This window comes from Physeter macrocephalus, chromosome 13, assembly GCF_002837175.3.
Source record: "Physeter macrocephalus isolate SW-GA chromosome 13, ASM283717v5, whole genome shotgun sequence".
NCBI classification, from domain to species: Eukaryota; Metazoa; Chordata; class Mammalia; order Artiodactyla; family Physeteridae; genus Physeter; species Physeter macrocephalus.
In genome coordinates this window covers 67,297,750-67,321,771 of record NC_041226.1, presented here as the reverse complement: position 1 = coordinate 67,321,771, position 24,022 = coordinate 67,297,750, and the positions used below count along the sequence as shown (strand labels likewise).

The 24,022-nt window shown below is 36.0% G+C and overlaps 1 protein-coding gene across 2 annotated transcripts in view; it reads left to right on the top strand.

Moving 5' to 3' along the window:
• The window catches only part of UGGT2 (UDP-glucose glycoprotein glucosyltransferase 2), a 167,372-nt gene that overhangs the window by 125,646 nt on the left and 17,704 nt on the right, over nucleotides 1–24,022 (top strand). The window contains exons 30-36 of one of the 2 annotated variants that reach the window (XM_007106999.4): nucleotides 7,100–7,184; nucleotides 12,590–12,672; nucleotides 15,129–15,224; nucleotides 16,331–16,415; nucleotides 19,635–19,817; nucleotides 22,129–22,289; nucleotides 22,932–23,046. In XM_007106999.4, the coding sequence (XP_007107061.1) occupies nucleotides 7,100–7,184; nucleotides 12,590–12,672; nucleotides 15,129–15,224; nucleotides 16,331–16,415; nucleotides 19,635–19,817; nucleotides 22,129–22,289; nucleotides 22,932–23,046 (808 nt within the window). The remainder of the gene's footprint in view (nucleotides 1–7,099; nucleotides 7,185–12,589; nucleotides 12,673–15,128; nucleotides 15,225–16,330; nucleotides 16,416–19,634; nucleotides 19,818–22,128; nucleotides 22,290–22,931; nucleotides 23,047–24,022) is intronic. The other variant, XM_055089472.1, reaches the window with a different exon arrangement.

The window sequence follows — 24,022 nt, the reverse complement described above, 5'->3', positions numbered from 1 at the left end:
ATACACACACACACACACACACACACACACACACACACACACACCACAGCTTCTTTATCCATTCATCTGTTGATGGACGCTCAGGTTGCTTCCATGTCTTGGCAATTATAAATAATGCTGCTGTGAACACTGGGGTGCCAGGACTGGAATTGCTGGATCATATGGTAATTCTATTTTTAGGTTTTTGAGAAACCTCCATACTGTTTTCCACAGTTGGCTGCACCAATTTACTTTCCCCCCAACAGTGTAGGAGTGTTCCTTTTTCTCCACATCCTTGCCAACATTTGTTATTTGTGTTCTTTATGATGATAGCCATTCTGACAGGTGAGAGGTGATATCTGGTTGTGGTTTTGATTTGCATTTCCCTGGTGACAAGCATTGTTGAGCATCTTTTCATGTGCCTGTTGGCCATCTGCATTTCCTCCTTAGGAAATGTCTATTCAGTTCCTCTGCCCATTTTTTAATTGGGTTGTTTGTTTATTTGATGCTGAGTTGTATGAGCTGTTTATATATGTCGGATATTAACCCCTTATTGGTCATATCATTTGCAAATGTTTTCTCCCATTCAGTAGGTGGTCTTGGATTTGTTGATGGTTTCCTTTGCTGTTCAAAAGCTTTTAAGTTTAATTAGGTCCCATTTGTTTATTTTTGCATTTGTTTGCTTTGCTTTAGCAGACAGATCCAAAAATTACTGCTGCAATTTATGTCAAAGAGTGTTCTGCCTGTTTTCTTCTAGGAGTTTTATAATATCTGGCCTTACATTTAGGTCTTTAATCCATTTTGAGGTTATTTTTATATATGGTATTAGAGAATGTTCTAATTTCATTCCTTTACAAGTGGCTGTGCAGTTTTCCCAGCACCACTTATTGAAGAGACTGTCTTTTCTTCGTTGTATACTTTTGCCACCCTTGTTATAGATTAAGTGACCATAAGTGTGTGGGTTTATTTCTGGAGTCTCTGGTTGATCTATGTGTCTGTTTTTGTGCTAGTACCATACTGTTTTGATTACTGTAACTTTGTAGTATAGTCTGAAGTCAGGGAGCATGGGGAATGCTTAATTCTGTGATAGGGTGAAGGGTAGGGGGAAGTCAGTATTGACATTAGAAATGAGATAATACCTCAAGAGAGTTTTGAAGAATTACAGGAACTTACAGCTAGTCATGCGATAGCCAGAACATTCCAGGAAGAGGGTGGAGGTACAGATCTCTCATCTAAAACTCTTAGGGCCATATGTGTCTTAGAATATAGCATTTTCCAAATTTTAGAAAGGTAGTATAATACACATATCATATATTATGATGTATTGAGCAGAATCTAAGAAAGCACTTCATTAAATATCATTTCTGTCACAAACATGTGAAATTCACACTAAAGGAATATATAATGACTGTAAAAGAAAACAAAATGACAAGACACAGGTGGAGAAAATATTTGCAAAGCATTATTCAACAAAGAATTACATATAACATATATAAAGAACTATCAAAATTCAACAATAAGAAAACTTGATAAAAAATGTGCAAAAAACTTGAGCAGACTCTTCACCAAAGAAGATACGTGGATGTCAAATAAGCACGTAAAAAAGATGTTCAACATCGTTAATTATAAGGAAAATGCACATTAAAACCAAAGTGAGATACTGCCACACATCTATTAGAATGTGTAACATTAAAAAGACTGACACTAACAAGTGCTGATGAAAATATGGAGCAACAGGAACTGTCATACACTATCATTAGGAATGTAGACTAGTACAGCCACTTTGGTACAGTTCAGCAGGTCCATAAAAATTTAAATACACACTTACCATATGATCCAGGCATTTCACTCATAGGTATTTACCCAACATAAAAGGACATATATGTTCATACAAAGACTTGTTCATTAATGTTTATAACAGCTTTATTTGTAATTGTGAGACACTGGAAAGAACCCAAATGCTAACAAGTGAAGGAATTATCAAAATGTGGTATATCTATCCAATGGAATACTACCCAGCAATATAAAGGAATTAGCTATTGATACATGCAGTGACATAGATGACTCTCAAAATAATTAATGCCGAGTAAAAGAAGTGAGGCAAAAGAAAAAAGAGTCTATACTGTATGATTCCTTTTATAAGTTGTAAAATAGTAGGTAATTAAGACAAACTATGGTGATGGAAGTCAGATCACTTGTTGCTTGGAGATGGAGGGCAGGTGGGGTGGGGAAGGGGCAGGTAAGCAGGCAAAGTGTTGGAGATAAACAGGTCAATAAAACACAGTTCCTACCCTTCCACAATTCATCCCAGTAGGAAAGACAGTTAAGGAAATGAATGACAGTAAAACGTTTTAAGTGCTACAGAAGAGTGCTGTGGTGGTACAGAAAATAAGCAAAATGCACTGTTACTTTTATATTGACTCTTCCTATAAAAATCATGGTTTCAAAGGACCATCTTCTTTGGTCTTTGCAAACTGTACTGCCAAGAACTCTGTGTTTCTAAATCTGCCACTATTGTTTCACTGTTGTTTTTTGCAAACAATTAGGTAAACTGTGATTCAAATTCCTTCTCTGCCACCAACTCTCTGTATGAGTTTGCAGAAGTTTCTGAAGTCTTTATTTCCTCATAACAAGAGGGGATAATCCTACCTATCTTGTGGGGTCTTGGTAAGGACTACATGAGATTAGTGTCTCATGTCCTGAGTAAATGTCCATTTCCTCCTCACTTACTCTTTCTTTCTTCTTTACAATTACATATATTATTGTATATTGTATATGTATATTGTATAATATATATGCAATATGTATTATATATAATATGCATAGTATATATTATATAAAACAGTTACTATATTAGGTTCTATTTTATCTTCTTTACCATTATTTGTTATTACACACAGCCTATAAATGGATGGTTTAGGGAGAAAATAGCCCCTGATTTTATATTTAAGTACCACTAACAAATTAGTGCAAAACTAATTTTTCTCATTCACAGTTAGCCAACTCTTGGTGATGGAAGGAATTTCAAATTTGTTTATGTTCCTTATAAATGATAATATCATAAATTTCTCTCAGTCATAATTTACTTAACTCCAAATATGATTAATATGTTACTAGATAGCCAGAGTGGAAAAAACATAAATGATGCTACTCTTTGATTTTTTTGAAATTAAAGTTTCAGTAATGAAAAACAGGTCAATATGAAATATGACAAAAATGGAAATTCTGTTTATCCGAATTTATGATTTATTCTAATTGATATTACATTTATATTTAAGCAAAGTATTCTTGAAATATGCTGAAAAGCTAAGCTAAAGTAATATTGACATGAGTTTCTAAGTTCAGATTTTAAAACCATGACTAAATAATTTGATATTTTTAAATTTACCTTTTTGTTTATTAGGCATAATCCTCACATATGTACTTTTTATGTCTATTCATGTTTTTATAATCTTTAACTGCAAATCATCTACCCATACTCTGTGTTGACTATTATTTACCTTGAATTCAAAAATAATATTATTCTCTCCTAGAAAATTTTTGTAGCTCTACTAAAATCAGACAAAATGCTTCTCAGATTTTCCTAATTACAGAGAATAGCAGATGATTTACATATACATATATATTTTTATATATGCCTTCAACATGCTAAATTATTTTGCTAGTCTTTTTCACTTGAAATCTTCAGGAAAACAGATTACCTAATTAGTAGTTATACATAATTTTAGTTTTACACCTTTGAAACTGATCTGCTTCTCCTGTGCTTTATATAGAAGGCATGAGAGGTTTCAGAGCTCTGCCCACTGACCCTGGCCGTGGTTATAGCTCACTCTTTGTGAAACCCTTCTGTGAGCTCTTAAAGGTCTCTAATTGCTGCACCTCACTCTCTTTGGATTCCCTGGTCCCAGTTGGTGCATCTCTATTCCAGGTGGCTTCTCTATCATCTTCCTCCGTCTCTGGGCATCCTGTGCTATACCCACAGCGTATTTTTGCTGAGGTCTCCTCATGTATCCAGGTTGCTATTTTGGCAGGATGCATGACTACCCCATGATAACAAAACCAAATCTCTCCTACTTGGCTACTTCTGATCCATGAGAAATACTTACACATCACTTGCCTAGCAAAGTCTAGGAGTGCAGGCCAGTCTCAAAGGCAGTAAGAGTGGTAATAGGTCAGTCCTCAAATATCAGTCCATGGTCCATTTTAACTTTCCCGGGCAAGAGCCAAATGCAGTCCTCTGTGTCTCGCAACTTCAGGAAAGTGCATTGCAAAGTGCTTTCCCCTTAAAGCATCTACCTTACTGAGTTTAGGATTAGAAGGTAATGCTCCCCACACTTCCCCAGGGGGCATGTAGAGATGCACACTCACAGCCTGGCAACAGCTTTCTCCAGAGATGCTCTTCAGCCTTCATGTCACACACTCCTTTCCTCCTTTCAAGTGCCTCAGTTGAAGCATTTTAGCATCTTTTTTAGTACCCCACCCCCCAAACGTTTAGTTCTTTACCATCACATTGCCGTTAGTTAAATATAAGCTTGACCAAATTCACTATTGATCATAGGTTTTATATGTTTCTTTCATCTTTCACATTCATTTTTTGTTTGGGTGGCTGACTTTCCATATCAGAGACGGAGTTAACACAGGGAAATGGATTCTTTTTTTTTGTTTTTTTTGGTTTTTTTTTTTTGTGGTATGCGGGCCTCCCTCTGTTGCGGCCTCTCCCGTTACGGAGCACAGGCTCCGGACGCGCAGGCTCACTGGCCATGGCTCACGGGCCCAGCCGCTCCGCGGCATGTGGGATCCTCCCAGACCGGGGCGCGAACCCGGTTCCCCTGCATCGGCAGGCGGACGCGCAACCACTGCGCCACCAGGGAAGCCCGGGAAATGGATTCTTGACTGGACTAGGAAGTATTGGAGGAGCTAGCTCTCCAGGAGATCTGGCTCCCAGGACCAGCCAAGGAACTCACCAACCGGAAAGAACTGCTACCTCTCCCATGATCAGAAGAGTGAGAAAGCATGAAGCTGCTCCACCAACATGTCAACTCCCTCTCAGTCCCCAGAAAGCTGAGTTTGCACACTGGAACACTGGCATAGACAACCTCTATGTCTCCATGACGTTGCTTGCCCAAAGAAAACAGGCATCACTGCATTGACCCTCCCTTACTTGTAAATTCCAAATCCCATGCACATGTATCTGTGTAGTAGAATCTAGTTATTAACCAGAACCATAGCTGTAAAAGAATCTACAAACAAAAAAGAGTTTTTAGCTTTCTAACCTCTGTAGTATATGCTAAAAGGTGGAATGGATATTGCCTGCCATATCATGATATGCACCAGATTTCTACAGTTATTTTCTATAGAAACATTAGGGGTATACTCTTGATTTTAAAGGCCTGAAAATGTTTTTGCCTTTCTTTTGCTTATTTTCTAAGTACTGATAATAGTACTGATTATAATTCTCCTCAGAATGCTTGAAACAAGACTTCATCATCATATTCTGCCATCCAGTGTTTTGGATTCGAAATGAGAGGCAGTATGATTAACTTTTCCTTTACAAAAAATTAAATGATATTTATATTTAGAATTCCAGGAAAAATATGTATGCGTCCTTTTTTTTAAAGTAATACTTCCTGATGTGTAATGAATCCTTTCATTTTGAAGTAAATGGCTTTTACTGAGAAATATTCTCTCACATCTCTTATTGAGAATGTAAATTATTTGAATGCTCCTCTTTTTTCCCTGTATTAATTCCTTATCAATGAAGCCCATGTCCTCTGACTTCTTGGCTTGTTCCCTTCATTTCAATGGCTGACTGTCTTCATGCTTCCAGTGATTTTTAGTTGCTTAGTGTTCCTTATAAAGGTGTAATAGTGCAGTCGTGAAGAGCCAGACTACCTGGGCTTAGTTTGGATCTAGGATAGTTATTGTACCTTCCTCACAGGATGGGTGTGTGGATTAAATGAGTTAATATCTATAAAGTGCTTAAAATAGTGCCTGAAGTAAAACAAGAATCGTCATCGCTACTACCTCTGCCATCTGGGATGGAGGAAGTTGCTTTAGATCTTGTACGGGCCTAACTGCAGTGTTGTGCTGCCTCTGTTCTGGTCTCAGTGGATGGTGGATCTGACGGCTAAAGTTCCTGATGTCCTTGAGCAACATTTGGGACTGGAAGCTCTTGCAAGTTTTTAAGAGATTTGACATTTCTACTACATAAGTTGGAATACTTTCTTTTTTCTAGTTGGCAGGGACTGTGCCTCCTGCTGCAGGTTAGGCACCTCATCTGAGGAACTGGGAGTGAGAGTCAGAGACGTGTTAGTCGGCATAGCCCTAGAATCCCCAGGTTTTTATTTTAGAAAAATTTTCAAGCGTATGTTATAAGTCTGACTGAATGCAAAGTATCTACTAATTTGACATCTGATTGCTTTCCCTCTTTGAAACAATTCAGTTTTATGGTAAATGCTTTTTACAGTAGCATTTTTCAGTTCATAGTGAAAATAGTATCAAAAATTTTTTGAGCAGAGCTGTCCTATTTGATTTATTTATGCAGTGTTGAAAATTAGACTATGAACTACATAATGTGTAATATAAAATAGATCCAAGTGATGCAGATGGACATGACAGACACATTTTCTGTCTCATAAGTTTAATGATATACTTCAAATTTTGGCATTTGAAAATGGCTAGTAGATATTGAAAAGTAGTTTTATGATGTAGATTTCCTTTGATTATGCTATATAAACAACTTATTTTAAAGTCTAGAAAATGTTTCATATTTTAATTATCATTACAATATATGAAAGATCTGACTTTGTGATAATTTTAGTATACAGTAATAAAGATAAGCTATAATCTGCGCTTTCTGAGTGACTAGGTGATATCAAATTTAGTGAGTTATTTTTGTACAATCTTAATTTGTATTAAGTTAAAATTGGATAATTTTGAAAATTGTAGTGTATTGCAGCATATCTTAATTGACTATAGAAACAGCAGATATGACACATACACAAATGATATTATACTTAGGTCTATTGCAAAATGAATTTATTCTGTTATTTGTACCATCATAATTGTATGTCTTTTCTTAAATTGATTATAGACATTTACATGTTTTTTCTGCTTCTAGGCATGAAGAAACTGACTCTCAACCAGACCTAGGAGATGTCATTGTTGTGTTAAACAGCTTCAAAAGCAAAATACTGGAAGTACAAGTGTGTGAGGCCAAAGCTCTTTATAGGCTTTGTTCTTAATATTAATAATTATTTTTTTGTCCTTAATTAATTAATTTTTATTTTATGACTGATTTCACAGTTTTAGTACCTAAAATGTCATATTGGAACTCTGGCAATGAAAGGAAGAAGAGGATTAAATCATGAAGAGAAAGCAAAGAGCTTGAAGATAGAAGAGAAGAAATGATTTTTTTTAAGTTATGATGTGTCTACTGTACCTACTGTATTTGTAACCAAATTATGTTATAAATTAGGCTTCAGAGGTGAGATCAGGAATGCAGGTTGAAAAGTTACCCCTTTCAACAGGAAAAAAAAAAAAAGTGATGTTTCAAAAACCAGAAAAGTTTTTAATGATGGCAAGTTTAGTTCTTTTGGACAAACTCACCTACTTAAAATCAGTAAAAATGCTGGACGAAATGTTTTTTAAAAATTTTAAAAGCACTGAGGAGCTGGCAATAATGATAATAAGGAAGTACAAAACCAAAATTACAGGGAAAATGAGAGCCTAGTGAAGTAAGCAAGCACCGAAGCTTCTCTTATCCCAGGAAAGCTGCTGTTGCCCTAAAACATTTGTTCATCCTGGTACACTTGAACTATCATTTTGATTTAATTTGCAAGGTGATGGGGACAGAAATTAAAACCCTAGACCAACATAAAGTGGCTAATCTATTAGAAGGCCCTCTCTGCAATAAGCTGGCTATAGCTTCAGGGTAAGGATGAACCATAGTAAAGTATACCACACAGTCTTTTAGCCCAAATTGGTATCACCTAAGAAATCAAAGGAACCCTGAGCCTTGAATTTGCACTAAAATGGCTCCAGATTAATAAGGTTTTACAGGCATCTGAAAGAAACATCCATATATCTCTGGGATAAGACTACTATATCCAAATAAACAAAGAAAACCAACAGAAATGGCAAATAACAGAGAGCAGATGCACAAACACTCCATATGTTAGAATTATTGACACAGACGCTGAAACAACTATGCCTAAAGTGTTTAAAGAAATAAACGACAGGCTTGAAAACAATTGCAGGGAATAAAAAACTATAAAATGTGCATATCTGATTTTTTTTTAAAAGTAGAACTTCTAAAACTGAGCAATACAATGACCAAAGAATTCAGTGGGTGGCTTTAACAGGCCTCAAGAGAGAACTAGTGAGTTGGAAGATAGACCAAGAGACGTATCCCAAATGCAACTGACCTTAAAAAAGAGGAAACTACAGCAGAGAGTATACAAAAGGTGTAGAGAATAGAGTGAGAAATCTAAGATACCAGGATTGCATTTAAACATGGCTCTGCCACTCATTAGCTGTGTGACCTTGGACAGATTACTTAACCTCTTTCTATCTCATTTTCCTTATCTATAATAGGAGTTAATGATGAAACCCTCCTTATAGGTCTACTATAAGGATAAGATAATTTCACTTTATGAAGTACTTTATGAGTGTTTAAAAATAAAATCCATTTAAATGGAGTTCCAGAAGGTGATGAAAGACAGAATGAGGTACAGGTATTATTTGAAGCAATAATAGCTGAGAATTTTCATGAGTGATGAAAGGTACTAATTTGCGTATTCAGGAAGTCTAGTGATTCCCAAGCAAGATAATGAAAAGGAAATCTACACCTAGACTCTTGTTAATAAAACTGCAGAAAACAAAAGACAAAGAGAAATCTTGAGAGTAACCAGAAGAAAAAAGAAAAATTACCTTCAAAGAACTATAGTTAGCCTGACAGTTGGTTTCTCAGCAGTAATAATGGAAGCCAGAAGATAATGAATGATATCTAAAAGCACTGAAAGAAAAAAGGAATGCCAACCTCGTATAATTTACCCTGAAAAGTATTTTTCAAGAAAAAACATAAGGTATTTTCAGACAAATAAAAAACTGAATTTGCCACCAGCATGCTCACACTAAAGGAAATTCTAAATGGTATACTTCAGGCAGAAAAAGAATTATCTCAGATGGAAGATGTGAGTTTGAAAAAAGAATGAAGAGAAAAGAAAATGGCAGCTATGCGGATGAATCTGTGAACAGTGAATATATAAAACAACAGTAATATCTTAGGATCTTAAAAATCAATTAAAAAACAACAATAGCATTTAAGGCATTATATAAATAGGGGTGTGTGTAATAACATATAAGGTTTTTATATTGACCAGGACAAGGATTATGATTACTTTCAGACTTTAGGGCAAATCTGAATGCTTTACATTTCTAAGATAACCACGAATAGAATAGAAACAAGGCACAATGTCATAGTGAAGAGGAAAATGGAATGAAGCATATTAATATAAATGGACTAAGAAACAAGAAATAAAGCAGAATACATGCGCCACTGAAGAAGCACAAAATAGTAAGTTAGAATTTAACCTAATTACATTAAATGTAAATGGACTACATGTTCCAGTCCAAAGACTAAGATTGTCAGACTGGATTTTTAAAAAAATTCCCAACTCTATGTTTGCAAGAAGGAACACCTAATATATAACAATACAGTTTCAGGGTAAAGATGAAAATAAAAGTGTGGCAAAAGTATACTAGGCCAATACTAACCTAAACAAAGCTTGTATGGCTATACTAATATAAGAGATATTAAGACAACATTGTTAAAGATAAAGAAGGTTACTTTATATGTGTATATAAGGCAGAAATAGAATTACCAAGAGAAACTGGCAATTCTCTATAATACTGGGATATTTTTAACATACGTCTCTCAGTACTTGATATAACAGGCAGACCAAAAACTCATTAGAGACGGAGATTTGAGCAGTGTGATTATAAATCTTGACCTAATAGATGTATATAGAACACAGTAGCCAATAACACCAAATGAACAATCTTTCAGACACAGAAGACATTGATAAAAATTAGCTTTACATTTAGTTGAAAAGCAAGTTTCAACAGATTTCAGAATGAACTCATACAGAGTATGTTCTCCATCTACAATGCAGTAGAGTAGAGATTAATATGCAAAGATAACTAGAAAACACCCATTTTGCCAGAATCTCTATGATCTAATAATGGTAGGCTACCAGAACTCTCACCTTACATACTGCATAGATTCTAAACTACCAAATCATCAAAATTTACCTTGCATCCTACATCATAACCTGTTTCTTATCACCTCTGCTCTTTATCCTGTGATCAGTTATACATGTTTATATTCATCTTTGATACTGTTTTTCCTTTACTGACTTTGGCTTCCTTTCTCAGGAAGAGAAACTTATACTCTGTCCTTGGTACATTTCCTTCTGGCCATTCCAGATGAAAAACCCCACAAACTCAGACCAGCTACTTAAGTTACTAACTCACCCCAAGCCTTTTAAGACCAGCATTCCAGCTAGTTGGGTTTTTTTTTTTTGTTTTTTGTTTTTTGTTTTTTGTTTTTGCGGTATGCGGGCCTCTCACTGTTGTGGCCTCTCCCGTTGCGGAGCACAGGCTCCGGACGTGCAGGCCCAGCGGCCATGGCTCACGGGCCCAGCCGCTCCGTGGCATGTGGGATCTTCCCAGACCGGGGCGCGAACCCGGTTCCCCTGCATCGGCAGGCGGACGCGCAACCACTGCGCCACCAGGGAAGCCCCCAGCTAGTTTTATCCTAGCCCTACAAACAGGAGAGAAAAATATTATTTCTGCTGGGAGACTGGGGATGTCTTATCTTTGAGGAATTTTGATCATTGAAAAATTATTGTTTTCTTTTTCTTGAGCTGTTTTTTTTTCACTCTCTGTATTGACTCTAATTTTACCTGTTGGTCCCTGGTATAGAGGAGGTCTGACTCTTTCACCAAAGCCACCAGATCTTTGAGGGTGATAATCATGCCTTACCTGAAGCAAACGTTCTACAGCCTAACCTTACCTAGGTGCTTCAGTTGTTTTTCAGTAACAGTTTGATCTGCTCACCTTCCATCTCTCAAAATTACACAAAAAGACAAGAAAAAGGGAGGAGAAAAGATAAGCAAGATAAAGGTTCAGCCCATGAACTCCAGTAGCCCACTAATAGGAATTCCAGGAAGGAAGAACAGAAAATGGAGGAAGGAAAGTATCCCACAGATAGAGAAATATAAACACGTTCATGTCAAGGGGTCCACAAATGAGTGAAAAATGGCCCACACAAGATCCTAAAAACTACCAAGGAGAAAAGGCAGGTCACTGCAATAGAATGACACTAACACTAGCGTCAGATGTTTCATTTTCAAGACAACAAAACAAAGATTTCAGTGTTTTGAGGAAAATTACTTTGAATCTAGGATTCTTTAGGCAAATATTCTCTGAAGGGTGAAGATTTAGAAAAATTATCTTTCACTCCCCTTCTTGAAGGTGTTTGCCAGCACAATGAAGATGAAGCATAAGAAAGAGGAAAATAGGTATTTTAAGAAATGGTGAAATCAATGTGAAAACCAATGCAAAGAAAGCTTGAAAGAGGCAGTTAATTGTTAAGCCCCAAGAAAAATGTCTTCAAGAAGACAGGAATTCCAGACAGTTAAGTAACAAGAATAATAAACTCGAAAATATTAGGTATATGGTAAAGAAGAAGTATATCTCACCACAAGAAAAAATAAATACAATAAAATTCCAAGAAAAATATACTTCTGTATTGGTGAAATGTGAGAAGACAGAATCCATGTGAACCAGGAGGAGTCTCCTAGGAGGGCGTGGTGGTCACATCGTTATAACTGTGGAGGAAATGTAATTGTAGTAGCCTTTCAACTCTTCAGTGTGTTGTATTTACAGTGTCACAATAAGCACTTTTTACTCATTTTCAAGTTGTAGAATAAACATAGCATAGTGCAAAAGATACAGTTATGTTTACCAAGCTAAATGTAAATATAATCCATACTTAAAATGCTAAAGTAAAGTTTTAGCTAATGTAAGTTGGGAGGTAGAGGAAAAGGTAGAGATATTAGTATCCTTATAACAGGCCATGCAAGAGAAACTTGAATTTGTTGGAATAAAAAATACAGATTTAAGCATTATTTAAAGTTAGAAAAATACTAAGTAGAAGAACTAATGATAAAGATAGTATTACCAAAACCTCCAGACAGAGGGGAAGGGAAGGGTGATATAAGTAAGCTGCTCATCTTTTGTTACAAAGAATGAATAATGCCTAAACTCTATGAATCAGATATACAGTAGATAACATCCACAGTTGACAATTCAGTAAATACAAGTATAAGCACATTTTTTAGCAGTATGGAGGTAGCCACTACAAACGAGGCTGAACTGACAGTTGAAATCAGATTGTGTCTATAATATACTAAGATCTTTCTTGGCTTCATTTACTACAACTATCTTCGATTTACAAGGGTCACCTTGTCCATATGTTTCTAACCATGCAGCATAATATTTAAGTTTACAAAATTCTAAAGTTTTTCTTTACCATGCTATCTAGGTACAGAAAAAGCCAGACAGAATTCAGGAAGATATCCTTTCTGATAAAGATGAAAAAGAAGGAGTGTGGGATTCCATTAAAAGGTGATTACTAATGAATATTTTAACTATAGATCCATCAGGAGTCTAGTTTGTGGAAGCCCTGCAGATGGTAAACATTTAAGTCAAGCACAGGTCTTCTCTAGAAAGGATAAGACAAATACATAAATGTTACTGATGTAAGACAGGAAACTGGAGCTATAAGACAACTGAACATAAAGGGCTGTTCAAACCAGGGGAGAGAAAGTCTATATCCAGTTAGGAGGAACCTCAGAAAAGACTCTGGAGGAGTGTGTGGCTAAGATACGTTCTGAAGGATGGACAGGAGACAGAGTGAAGGTACCTGGTTACGTGAAGTCAAAAAGATTGGGTATGTTTCTCAAGGAACAGGAAGTAGCCCAGGTTAGCTGGGATATTGAATATAAGGGGGAATCTTTAAGTTAGGTTGGGACCTATATTAGTTAATGAAAAAAGGAATATTTTGGCTTACATATCTAAAGAGTCCAGGAGTAGAACTGACTTTGGGCATTCAGGTGATGTAGTCCAGAAACTCTTTCTCCAACGCCTAGTTCTATTATCTGTGCTTCCTTCATTTTCAGACAAACTTTTACAATAAGGAGCTTGCCATCTGTCTCCCATGGGAAGAAATTGCCTCTTTCCAGATAGTTACCAGCACAAGTTCCAAGTCTGACTCATTGGCCCAGCTGTTGCCTTGTATACCAGACTGAACTGATCCGTGTGACTTACTGACTAAGCTTGGGTCGTGTGGCTACCTCTAGAGCCAGCAAGAAGGCCCATCCTGCCTAAACCTTGTAGAATGAAATTAGAGGAGGAATAGCTACTCACCCACCCACCTGCCCACAATACCAAGTTACTGTGACTAGAAGTGTAAAGGGCGTTAGGTGGGCAAACACAGTAGTGGGCTGCTGTAGATCCACGTTGTAGACAACTCTGAAAGTCCATTTTAGAGATTTGAATTTAATTTGAATTATGATAGAGAACTATTGATCATTTTTATCAAAGATAAGGAATAGAAACTTCAGGCCAAATAGCTTCAACAACCTCAGCAGATTTTGTTACACTAATCAGAAGCACTCCTGTCATTTTGGATTTTGCCCAGTTTAGGCCTCTTTTTCTGTAGTTGACTCCTTGTTTGATAGGAAGAATCGTGTTACTGTCCCCGTATGTGCATTGAACTGGTTACTGATCAAGAAAGGCTCGAACTCACTACTTTGAGAGGACTTCAGAGCAGATTTGTTTGACAGGGGACAATGTAACAGAATCTGGGCATTTTAAAGAGTATCTGTTCATGAGCTTCCATTATAACCAGAAGGTAGAGACAAGAAGGAGTAAAGATAACTGTTAAACTATGGCTTAGCCACTTATTACACAGCAAGGATACCAAAACAAAATGCTGCTTTGTTAGAAAGAGAGAAGGTAAGTTTGGGGGATGGTAACTCCTCCAGATACATAAGTGTATGGTACGGTGTTTTCACTTTTTTATCTTAGTTTTAATCCTAACTTCAAGTGATTTTTTCTTTTCCTTCCTGAATCACCTGTGTATTTTTCTTATTTGGGGGATTACAATGAGAAAACATTTCAAGAATACATCTGCCATAACAATTCTTATTTGGCAAAATATATTCCATGTCAATTGTGAATTGTTTAGTTTTCTGAAATCAGTCATTTTAAATATCTGTGCCTATAAAAATGAGATTTCTAATTAAGTAAAAATTTTAAATAGGAAAAAGAAGAAGCGATACATTATGAATACCCCAAATAAGATTCAGTCACTTTTATATATGAGGTGGGGCATATCAAAGGCTGGTCTGGGTCCAGAAAGTGGTGAGAGTGACAGCTGGGCCCAGATGAAGCTGTGGCGATGTAAACCACATCGTGAATGGACGTGGCTCCCCAGTGCTGTCTTATCCCTCTTGGAGACATGCCCAAGGCACAGAGGTCCCTGCAGCCTGTGGGGAGGCTATCCCTGGCCAGAGGAGCTCTAAACTACGGGCGCCTCTTATAGCATCTTATCCTGGGAAGCCACATCCACAGCACTCAAGGGCCTCCCCTGTTAGCACAGACAGAAGTTCTGGTGTGCCACTGTTAACACTTGCACGTTCTGTTTCTTCCCTCACGATTGCCCTTTCTAAAGCCTCAGTATGTTGCATATAGCCATGGCATGCCACAGTTCATTCTCTGCTCTTAAAACAACTTTTGTAACTCACAAAGATTCAAAGTTATTATCTCATTAACCTAGAGAAAATATAATTGCATTCTGTGTTGTCCAATTTTTAAAAATCATAAAACTTCAAGTTACATTGTCACATGTTTAAATAATTCATAATTTTTAGGATAAATACTTGTTTACAATGTAATAACCATTCATTTTGAAAAGCCTTCCTATTTTTATTTCTTATCAAATTTAATATTTTATTTAGGTATGTAATGTTTGCAGATGTGTATTAAGAAAATGACAGTCACTTCTTTTTCATTCAAAGTTTCGCAAGGAGGCTGCATAAAAAAGACAATAAGGAAACAGACGTTCTAAACATTTTTTCAGTTGCTTCTGGCCATTTATATGAACGCTTTTTAAGGTAGGTATATTTTTTTTATTTAATGTTTTGAAAAGTAATACATTTACATCGTCCAAAAAGAATTTTTAAAGTTTAAAAAAAATAAAAGAAATTACAGTGGAAAAAAAAAATCTCCCACCTCTGTTTCCTTGATACCCAGTTCCCTTTCCCACAGGAAACCAATGTTATTATTTTCATAGCCTGCCAAATATATGTATAGACAAGCCCAAATATGTATTTTTTCTTTTTTTAACTCCCTTTTACCCAAATAGTAACAAAGTACATAGTGCTTTTGCACCTTGCTTTTTTTTTTTTTTTACCTAAAATTATGAGGGAAGTATATTTTCTAAATACAGTGAAATTCCATGTGTTTGATTTGAAATATTGTTATTCTTTTAGGTTAGAAAATGGACATATTTTGTAGTAAGATGTGTGAGGGAAAAAAAGAATATACAGTAAATTTTCCTTTCCTGGTGAAGAAATACCGTGTTTTTTAAAAAGGGGGAGGAATCTGAGAGGAGGAAAGCAATATTTATAAACTACAAAGGGCTATTTTTTTAACTGCTTCTATAGAAGGATCACAGAGAACGCCTCAAAAATATTTGAATATGTGTTGATATTTTAAGATGTACTTTAAATACATCTGTATCTTCTCCAATCAGAGGTCTAGGATAGCAAAACAAGTGGCCTGTCCAGTGACTTTATCAAAATAGACATGTTGTTCAGCCCTTCAAGGTTTACATACCTGCTATTAATGACACAGTAACAGAGCCAAGATTAGACGCTAGTTTAACTAAACAAGACTGTTTCAGACTAGCTTCTTTCTCTTGTCAGCTGGAACAAACAAAAAGCAATCAATTTAGTCTATACCAGGTGTGTGTATATATATATATATATATATATATATATATACACATATGTGTATACAATATATGTATATATATACATATATTCTTATACGTTACATACTTGCTGAGCAGCCATAATATTTGAAGATACGTCACTATTTCTCCATAATTCATAGTGAAAACTACCAATTAATATTTTTAAATATTTAAAAGCCTTAAGAGAAGTAAGATGAATCCCTATTAATGTTAATTTATTGAGTTTATTGTTGTTTTATGCAGAATTATGATGCTTTCTGTTTTACGGAACACCAAAACACCAGTGAAGTTCTGGTTTCTTAAAAATTATCTCTCACCAACATTTAAAGTAAGTACATTAATTTTTTTAAGAGTAGTTAATATTTCAGAAGTAAATTCCTTATATCATTGTAAGTTCACATAACATTTCTCTTTTCAGAATGAGTCTTCTGAAATGTATATTTACTCAAATAACTATATGTAATCAATTTAAAACCTTGGTATTCAGTATTTTTTAATCTAGCTTAAGAAAATTTCTTTGCAGCTTTTATTTAAAGAAGTGATTAAAAACACAGCAGGAGATGGTTTATGTTTAAGTAAACTCAAAATCAGGATTAGTGGGTTTTCATAACAATAAGTAAATAAAAGTTGGCAATGAAAAATATGTACAGATTGTTAATTAAAAGAATTAGATTCTGTCATATTTTGACAAAGAAAGGCAGGAACAGTAGAAAATATGAAAAATGTACCACAGAGAATAGTCTGCTAGGACCAAGAAGAGTGGGGCTCTGGTGTCACGTGCGGTGCATCGGTTGGTGTGGTAATGTGGGCACTATAGGTAGTGTCTCCAGCATTTTGTATTTAGAAGTTTTTTTGACGGCCAACATCTGTTACCCTTTACTCAGCCCTACACTCTTGCTACAGAGTGTACCCCGTTTCTTCCTATTAATCAGATTCCAGGCAAGTTAGGGTCTCCTTCAACAGCAGTTCAGAGAAGTTCTCTTTCTAGACCAAAACCAGTTGTGAAAGCAGAAATAAAAACAGGCAACCATGCTTTTATTCCTTGGTGTTGCCAGGCACATTGCTAAGTACTTTACCTACATTATTCTGTTGCTCCTCATAAAGTCCTATTCCCAGAAAACCACGACTCAGAAGTTGCATAACTGGTCTGCACAGTTGGGAGGTATCCAGGACCACTCTTAAGTTCAGAAACCCACTAGAAGGACACACAGAACTCAGAAAAGCAATTTACTCACAATTACAGTTGATTACAGCAAAAGGATACAGATTAAAATCAGAAAAGCAAAGAGATGCATAGGGCAGAATCCAGGGGACACCAGACCGAGTTTCCAGTTGTCCTTTCCCAGTGGAGTCATGTGGACAGAGCTTATACCTCCCAGTAAAACTGTGACGGTACACATGGAGTGTTGCCAATTAGGGAAGCCCACTCAGACCTGCTGTCCAGAGTTTTTATTGGGAGTTGGGTACATAGACCCACCTGACGGCCACCATGACTGACCTTAGCATCTAGCCGCTCCAGAGCTTGAGCTGATATCTTGTGGCCCAAGGTCTCCATCATAAATCACATTGTTAGCACAGACTATCTGGCGTGGCCCTAGGTCCCCAGATAAATACAGACATTCTCATCAGGCAGGATATTCCAGGGTTAGCATTTACTTCCCAGGAGCCAAGGGCAAAGGGCCCAACCATTCTTTGAGCAAGATTTGTCTCTTATGGCACAGACCTTAGATCAAATAGCTAATTAGTAGCTGAGATTTGAGCCCAAGTGTTCCGACCTCAAAGCCCAGGTGCTTAACCCTTATGAAACAGCTCCTCTACCCTCCCCACCACCACCAAGAGTGCCGCCTCCTGTACTTACTTGTAAACTGGGAAGGAACCCATAAATATAGGCAAGAAGTCTTACTAGTTTGTTACTAAACTTTTAACATGTGATGCAACACTGCATCGGGGGATTTAACTCTGTGTATACTGAGATAGTAAAATGTAAAGATTCTCTTAACAGGAAATTATATCATTCACTAGAAACACAGTGCTATGTGCGGAAAACAGTCTTGTTCTGCTGCATGGCCAAAAGTGATACCATATCTGAAATAATCTTTTCCTTCTTTGTAATTTGTTCTTTTTGCTCGAAATTTTTACCTTTTATATTTTTTTCAGGGAAATATAACGTGTACAAACGGTAAATGTGCAACTTTGATGAATTTTTACAAATTTAAAACACCTGTGTAACCAGCAGCCAGATATGCAAACAGAAATTGCTAGTACCCTAGATCCTTTCCCTTCAATTTTAAAAGCATACCTCCTTTCTTCCTTCAGATTTTCGCTGAATTATACCTATTTGGGGAATAATCCTTTCCTGACTACGCTATGTAAAATGACAGTCCCTTCTGATCTTCATTTTATTTCCCTTCCGCTTTTATTTTTCTCCATAGCACTATCTTCTATAGATAACTTACTAATTTCATTTATTTTATCTAAAATGTAAGCCTCATGAGAGCCATGATTTGTGTCTGTTTTGTTTCATTACTGTATCCCTAGGGCCTAGAATAGTGCCTGGCACATAGTGCATGCTCAGTGAACATATTTTAATACATATTCGTTGAATAAAAAAAAGTTTTTCTAATTTATCCTAGTTTTTTTTTTAAGTTTGAAATGAAAGCAGTGTCTCTCAGTAACTGTTCTAGCCATAATTTCAACATTTTGCAACTCACAGATAAAACCAATGCTTACAGTAAGAAACGTAATTTAAATCTACATCGTTCTTACAAGAGCAGGGAGAAAATTAAACTAAGCATATAACCAGCAACTAGCTACAAGTGAGAATTGAGGAGATGAATGCAAATTCTACATTTGCTAACCCATCTTTACCCACTCCTTTACCATCAACCCTCTCAATATTTGGGCTCTTGAACCAAACTTAGCTAACAGTGTACATATTTAATTAACTGCTCTGTTTTAAACAGAATAAGATACTCTAAGCCTATAAGACACTCAATCAAATATCAAATATTCATGCCACTATAACTACCTTGTATTTTTAATCCTTGAATTAAATAGTCATAAATCTCAAACATGAAAGTCATATAGAGAATATAATTTATCAATTTACTACTCATTTTGTGTTTTTTGTACACCCTTTTCATCTTCCTATCTCTCTAACCAACCAGCATGTTGACATGTGCATAAAGTGTTTGATGCACAGGTGTTCCATGATCCAGAGGCTTTCCTTTCTATCATCAAGTTTTCTCAGGTCAAACATTAGTAGTAAAAGTAGAGGAACAATTATCTTATTTAATAAGCCTGCTAGTGTACCTATTTTTAATGCCTTTAAACTACAAAGTTTTATGTATACTTACATCTTTATGTTTGTCAGCATTGTCATATTTCTGATTAATAGGTGTAAGTTGTAGAAGTACTGTTTAGACATTTTACCGATTCATTTCTAACAACTTGTAAACTCTAACTTTTAAAATGTTAATTTTTTCTCCAAAACAAAAACTGCTTTCTGTCCCTTGAACATAGTCTTTGATTTGTGTGTGTGTTTTAGGAGGTGATCCCTCACATGGCTGAGGAGTATGGATTCCAATATGAACTAGTCCAGTATAGGTGGCCCCGGTGGCTTCATCAACAGACAGAAAAACAAAGGATTATTTGGGGTTATAAGATTCTTTTCCTTGATGTCCTTTTTCCTCTTGCAGTGGACAAAATCATTTTTGTTGATGCTGACCAGGTAATAAGATTAACTATTGTTTTTAAGAGAACTTAAAACTTTTTTACACTTCTGAGTATAGGAATGCAATTTATGTTGCTGCTGCTTATTACTGTCTTTGCTGCCACGCTATGTAAAATAAGACATAATTTTGACATATAAGCGAAGTATCTTTTTATTAAAAAAAGTCAGCATTCCAGGGGAAAATCAAAGGTGTTGCCAGAAGTACCATTTATTCCTTAGGACGTGGCAGTTTTTTCCTCTGAAGTAGTAGTTCTTTGTTTTGGGGGTTTTTTTTGGTAATTAAAAATAAAAGAAATACTTATATTAGTCATAATAAAAGTAGCTATGTGAGTTCCTATGGATATGAGCTGAAATTTGTTTAAAGTGAACTATTTCTTCTTGCTGGAAAAGTTAGCAATTACACACACTCTCCTCTCATTTTTCCACCTTCAGCCACATTCTTTGGCAATTAGCCAATAAGCAAATCCCATCATTCTGCCACTTAAAGAAAAGAGTCCTGAATTTGGCCAGAAAAAATTATGGTCCTCAGCTTTCAAAATTTATATATCCAGAAGTTTTTATGACTTTTCCCCTTTTCTCTTTGCATGCCTTTGTAATCACTAATGGTAAAAAATATTTTTAAAATACACAGAATTTCTCTTAAAAATTTTTAAAAATACACAGAATTCCTAAGAACAATAATATGTAAATATAAATATTACATAAATCAAATGTACAAGTTAGTATTTTTATTTAGGACCAAAAGTGTATTTTTAAATCCTACTTTATAATTTACTTGTAGTCTAAATTCTATTATTTTTGTATTATTTTTCAAATTGATAAATATGAATCATTATAATTAAAAACTAAGAAAATAGGCAAAAGTGTAATGAAGTAAGCATTTCCAAACATACTGTCTAACATAAAATTTATTTCTCCTGTTTTCCCCCAATATATACAATAATATTCTTCCAGCAGGCTAGAGTCTATTAAAAAATGAAACATACTAACATTATGTCATTGAAGCCACTGAGAATAATTAAGAGATTTTTCTTTATGATTCAAACTAATATTTGCCAATATATAGTAATGGAGATATATCATAAAAATCATTTTGAATTATTAATCTATACCTTGAGAAATTAAGAGCTATGTACTTGTATATTTAATTCCTTACCAAAATATATTTTGTTCAAAATACCTTGATCACAAATCAAAACCACAGTGAGATATCACCTCACACCTCTCAGAATGGCCATCACCAAAAAACACAAATAACAAATGTTGACAGGGATGTGGAGGAAAGGGAGCCCTCCAGCATTGTTGGTGGGAGTGTAAATTGATGCAGCCACTGTGGAAAACAGTAGGGAGGTTCCTCAAAAAACTAAAAATAGAACTAGCATATGACCCAGCAATTCCAGTCCTGGGTATATATCCGAAAGAAACAAAAACACTAATTCAAAAAGATACATGCACCCCAGTGTTCATAGCAGCGTTATTTACAGTTACCAAGATATGGAAGCAACCTAAGTGTCCATCTGCAGATGAATGGATAAAGAAGATGTGGCGGGTGTGTGGATATATATAATGGAATACTACTCAGCCTAAAAAATAAAAGAATTTAAAAAAAAAAAGAATAAAATGTTGCCGTTTGGAGCAACATGGATGGATTTGGAGGGCATTATGCTAAGTGAAATAAGTCAGACAGAGAAAGAAATACTGTATGATTTCACTTGTATGTGGCATCTAAAAAATACAACAAACTAGTGAATAAAACAAAAAAGAGGCAGACTCTTAGAGAACAAGCTAGTGGTTACTACTGGGGAGAGGGAAGGAGGGAGGGGCAAGATAGGGGTAGGAGATTAAGAGATACAAACTATGAGGTATAAAATAAGCTACAAGGATATACTGTACAACACGAGGAATATAGCCAATATTTTATAATAGCTATGAATGGAGTATAACCTTTAAAATTGTGAGTCACTATATTGTACATCTGTAACATATACTACAGGTGTATATCAACTGTACTTTAATTTTAAAAAGAATATTAAAAAATACCTTGATTAAAAATGATGTAACAAGCTATTCTTATTCATGAGTAAGACCACTGTCATACAGACTAGGTATGTAAATTTTAGGCTTCTTTTAATCTGTAAGGGCAAAAGGAAAAAATAGAAATTTGGTAAACTCGTGCTACATGACAGAACTGTGGGGAAAACTCAGTTCTCTGTCTTTCTACAACAAGGTGATGATGATTTGAGATTCATATTAAAGGGGCTTCTATTATTTTATAGTCTTCATCAGAGAAACTATTCTAATTATTTAGATTGTGAGACATGACCTAAAAGAACTTCGAGATTTTGATCTGGATGGCGCTCCTTATGGGTATACTCCCTTCTGTGATAGCCGCACGGAAATGGATGGATATCGTTTCTGGAAAACGGGATACTGGGCATCACATCTTTTAAGAAGGAAATACCATATCAGGTAAGAAAAGTCATACTCTTACCTTTGAGTGAATAAATAACTTGTTGAATTACAATACTCAGTTTTCTTGGAAACTATACAATAATGGCAACCCATTATATAGTGCTTATTACATGCCAGTCACTGTTATAAGACTTTACATATATTAACTCATAAAATCTCTATGACGACCTTTTGAGATATTGCTATCATCTCTATTTTATAGATGTGGAAACCGAGGCATACAGCATTTGTGTACCTTGTCCAGGCTTATGCTGCTAGTACATAGCTGAGCCCGGAGTTAAACCCAAGTAATATGGCTCAGCTGTATGTTCCTAACTACTATAGAAGATTTAAACTTGGTTTGTCACATAACAAAATGAAGATTGTCTTCAAAGCTGTTACTGTTTTGTAGACCCATGAGTTTCAGGAGATCTTGGAAAAACTTAAGGTGACCTTAAGAGGATGTGGATCCTAACAGCATCATATCAAACTTCAAACTCCTTGGAAACAGTATTAGACATCAGGAGCAAATTATGAAAGGATTCATTATTATTAGACCCAGGGATATCTAAAGTTAATACCAACACTGTAGACAATCACTGGAGGAAAGGAAATATATGTAAACAATGTAGGCTCTCAAGGAGTCTTCATTTCTTGTAGTGCCTTATACGTGGTGGATCTCAAGAAGTTCAGGAGAATCGCAGCAGGTGACAGGCTCCGGGGCCAGTACCAAACTCTCAGTCAAGATCCAGACAGTCTTTCAAACCTAGATCAGGTAAGTAAAATATTCATGGAATAATTTTCTATACATAGACATAGACTGTTCTATCTCCCTGTTTATAGATGTCAAAATCTTGTATTTTTAGCCTCTTTCTTCCCTTTATGCAATTTTGTATTAGCTATCTTGACTTACATATTTTTTCACTTCAAGCCTAACATTTTCAGAATAGCGTTTGATCTTCACTTTGCCATGCTTAAACCTCTTCTTTCCACTATGTGCCCTATCTCACTTTGTTACCCTAAATTTTTCTTACTTGCTTCTATCATCATTTAAACATGTCTGTCTCGCTCCCTCCCTCCCTTTCTCCCATTTCTCTTTCTCTGTGATTTTTAAGATAAACTCCCTTCATCCTGTGCCCTCCCTGACTACTGCCTTACATTTTGTTTTTCCTCACAAATACTTTTTTTCTCAAATCGCATTATTTCCTCATTCTTGTATCCTGCTAATTTCCTCATTTTAACAATTTAAACAGAAGAAAAAGACCCTGTAGCCCATAATTCCCATTATTCCCTCTTTCCAGTGACTAAAGAATATAGGTTCTGGACTTCCCTGGTGGCACAGTGGTTAAGAATCCGCCTGCCAATGCAGGAGACACAGGTTCAGATCCCTGGTCCAGGAAGATCCCACATGCCACGGAGCAACTAAGCCCGTGCACCACAACTACTGAGCCTGCGCTCTACAGCCCGCGAGCCACAACTAGTGAAGCCTGCGCACATAGAGCCCGTGCTCCACAACAAGAGAAGCCACCGCAATGAGAAGCCCGTGTACCACAACGAAGAGTAGGCCCCGCTCTCTGCAACTAGAGAAAGCCCGCACGCAGCAACGAAGACCCAACGCAGCCAAAAATAAATAAGTAAATTAAGAATATAGGTTCTGGGCTTCCATGGTGGCGCAGTGGTTGAGAGTCCGCCTGCCGATGCAGGGGACACGGGTTTGTGCCCCAGTCCGGGAAGATCCCACATGCCGCGGA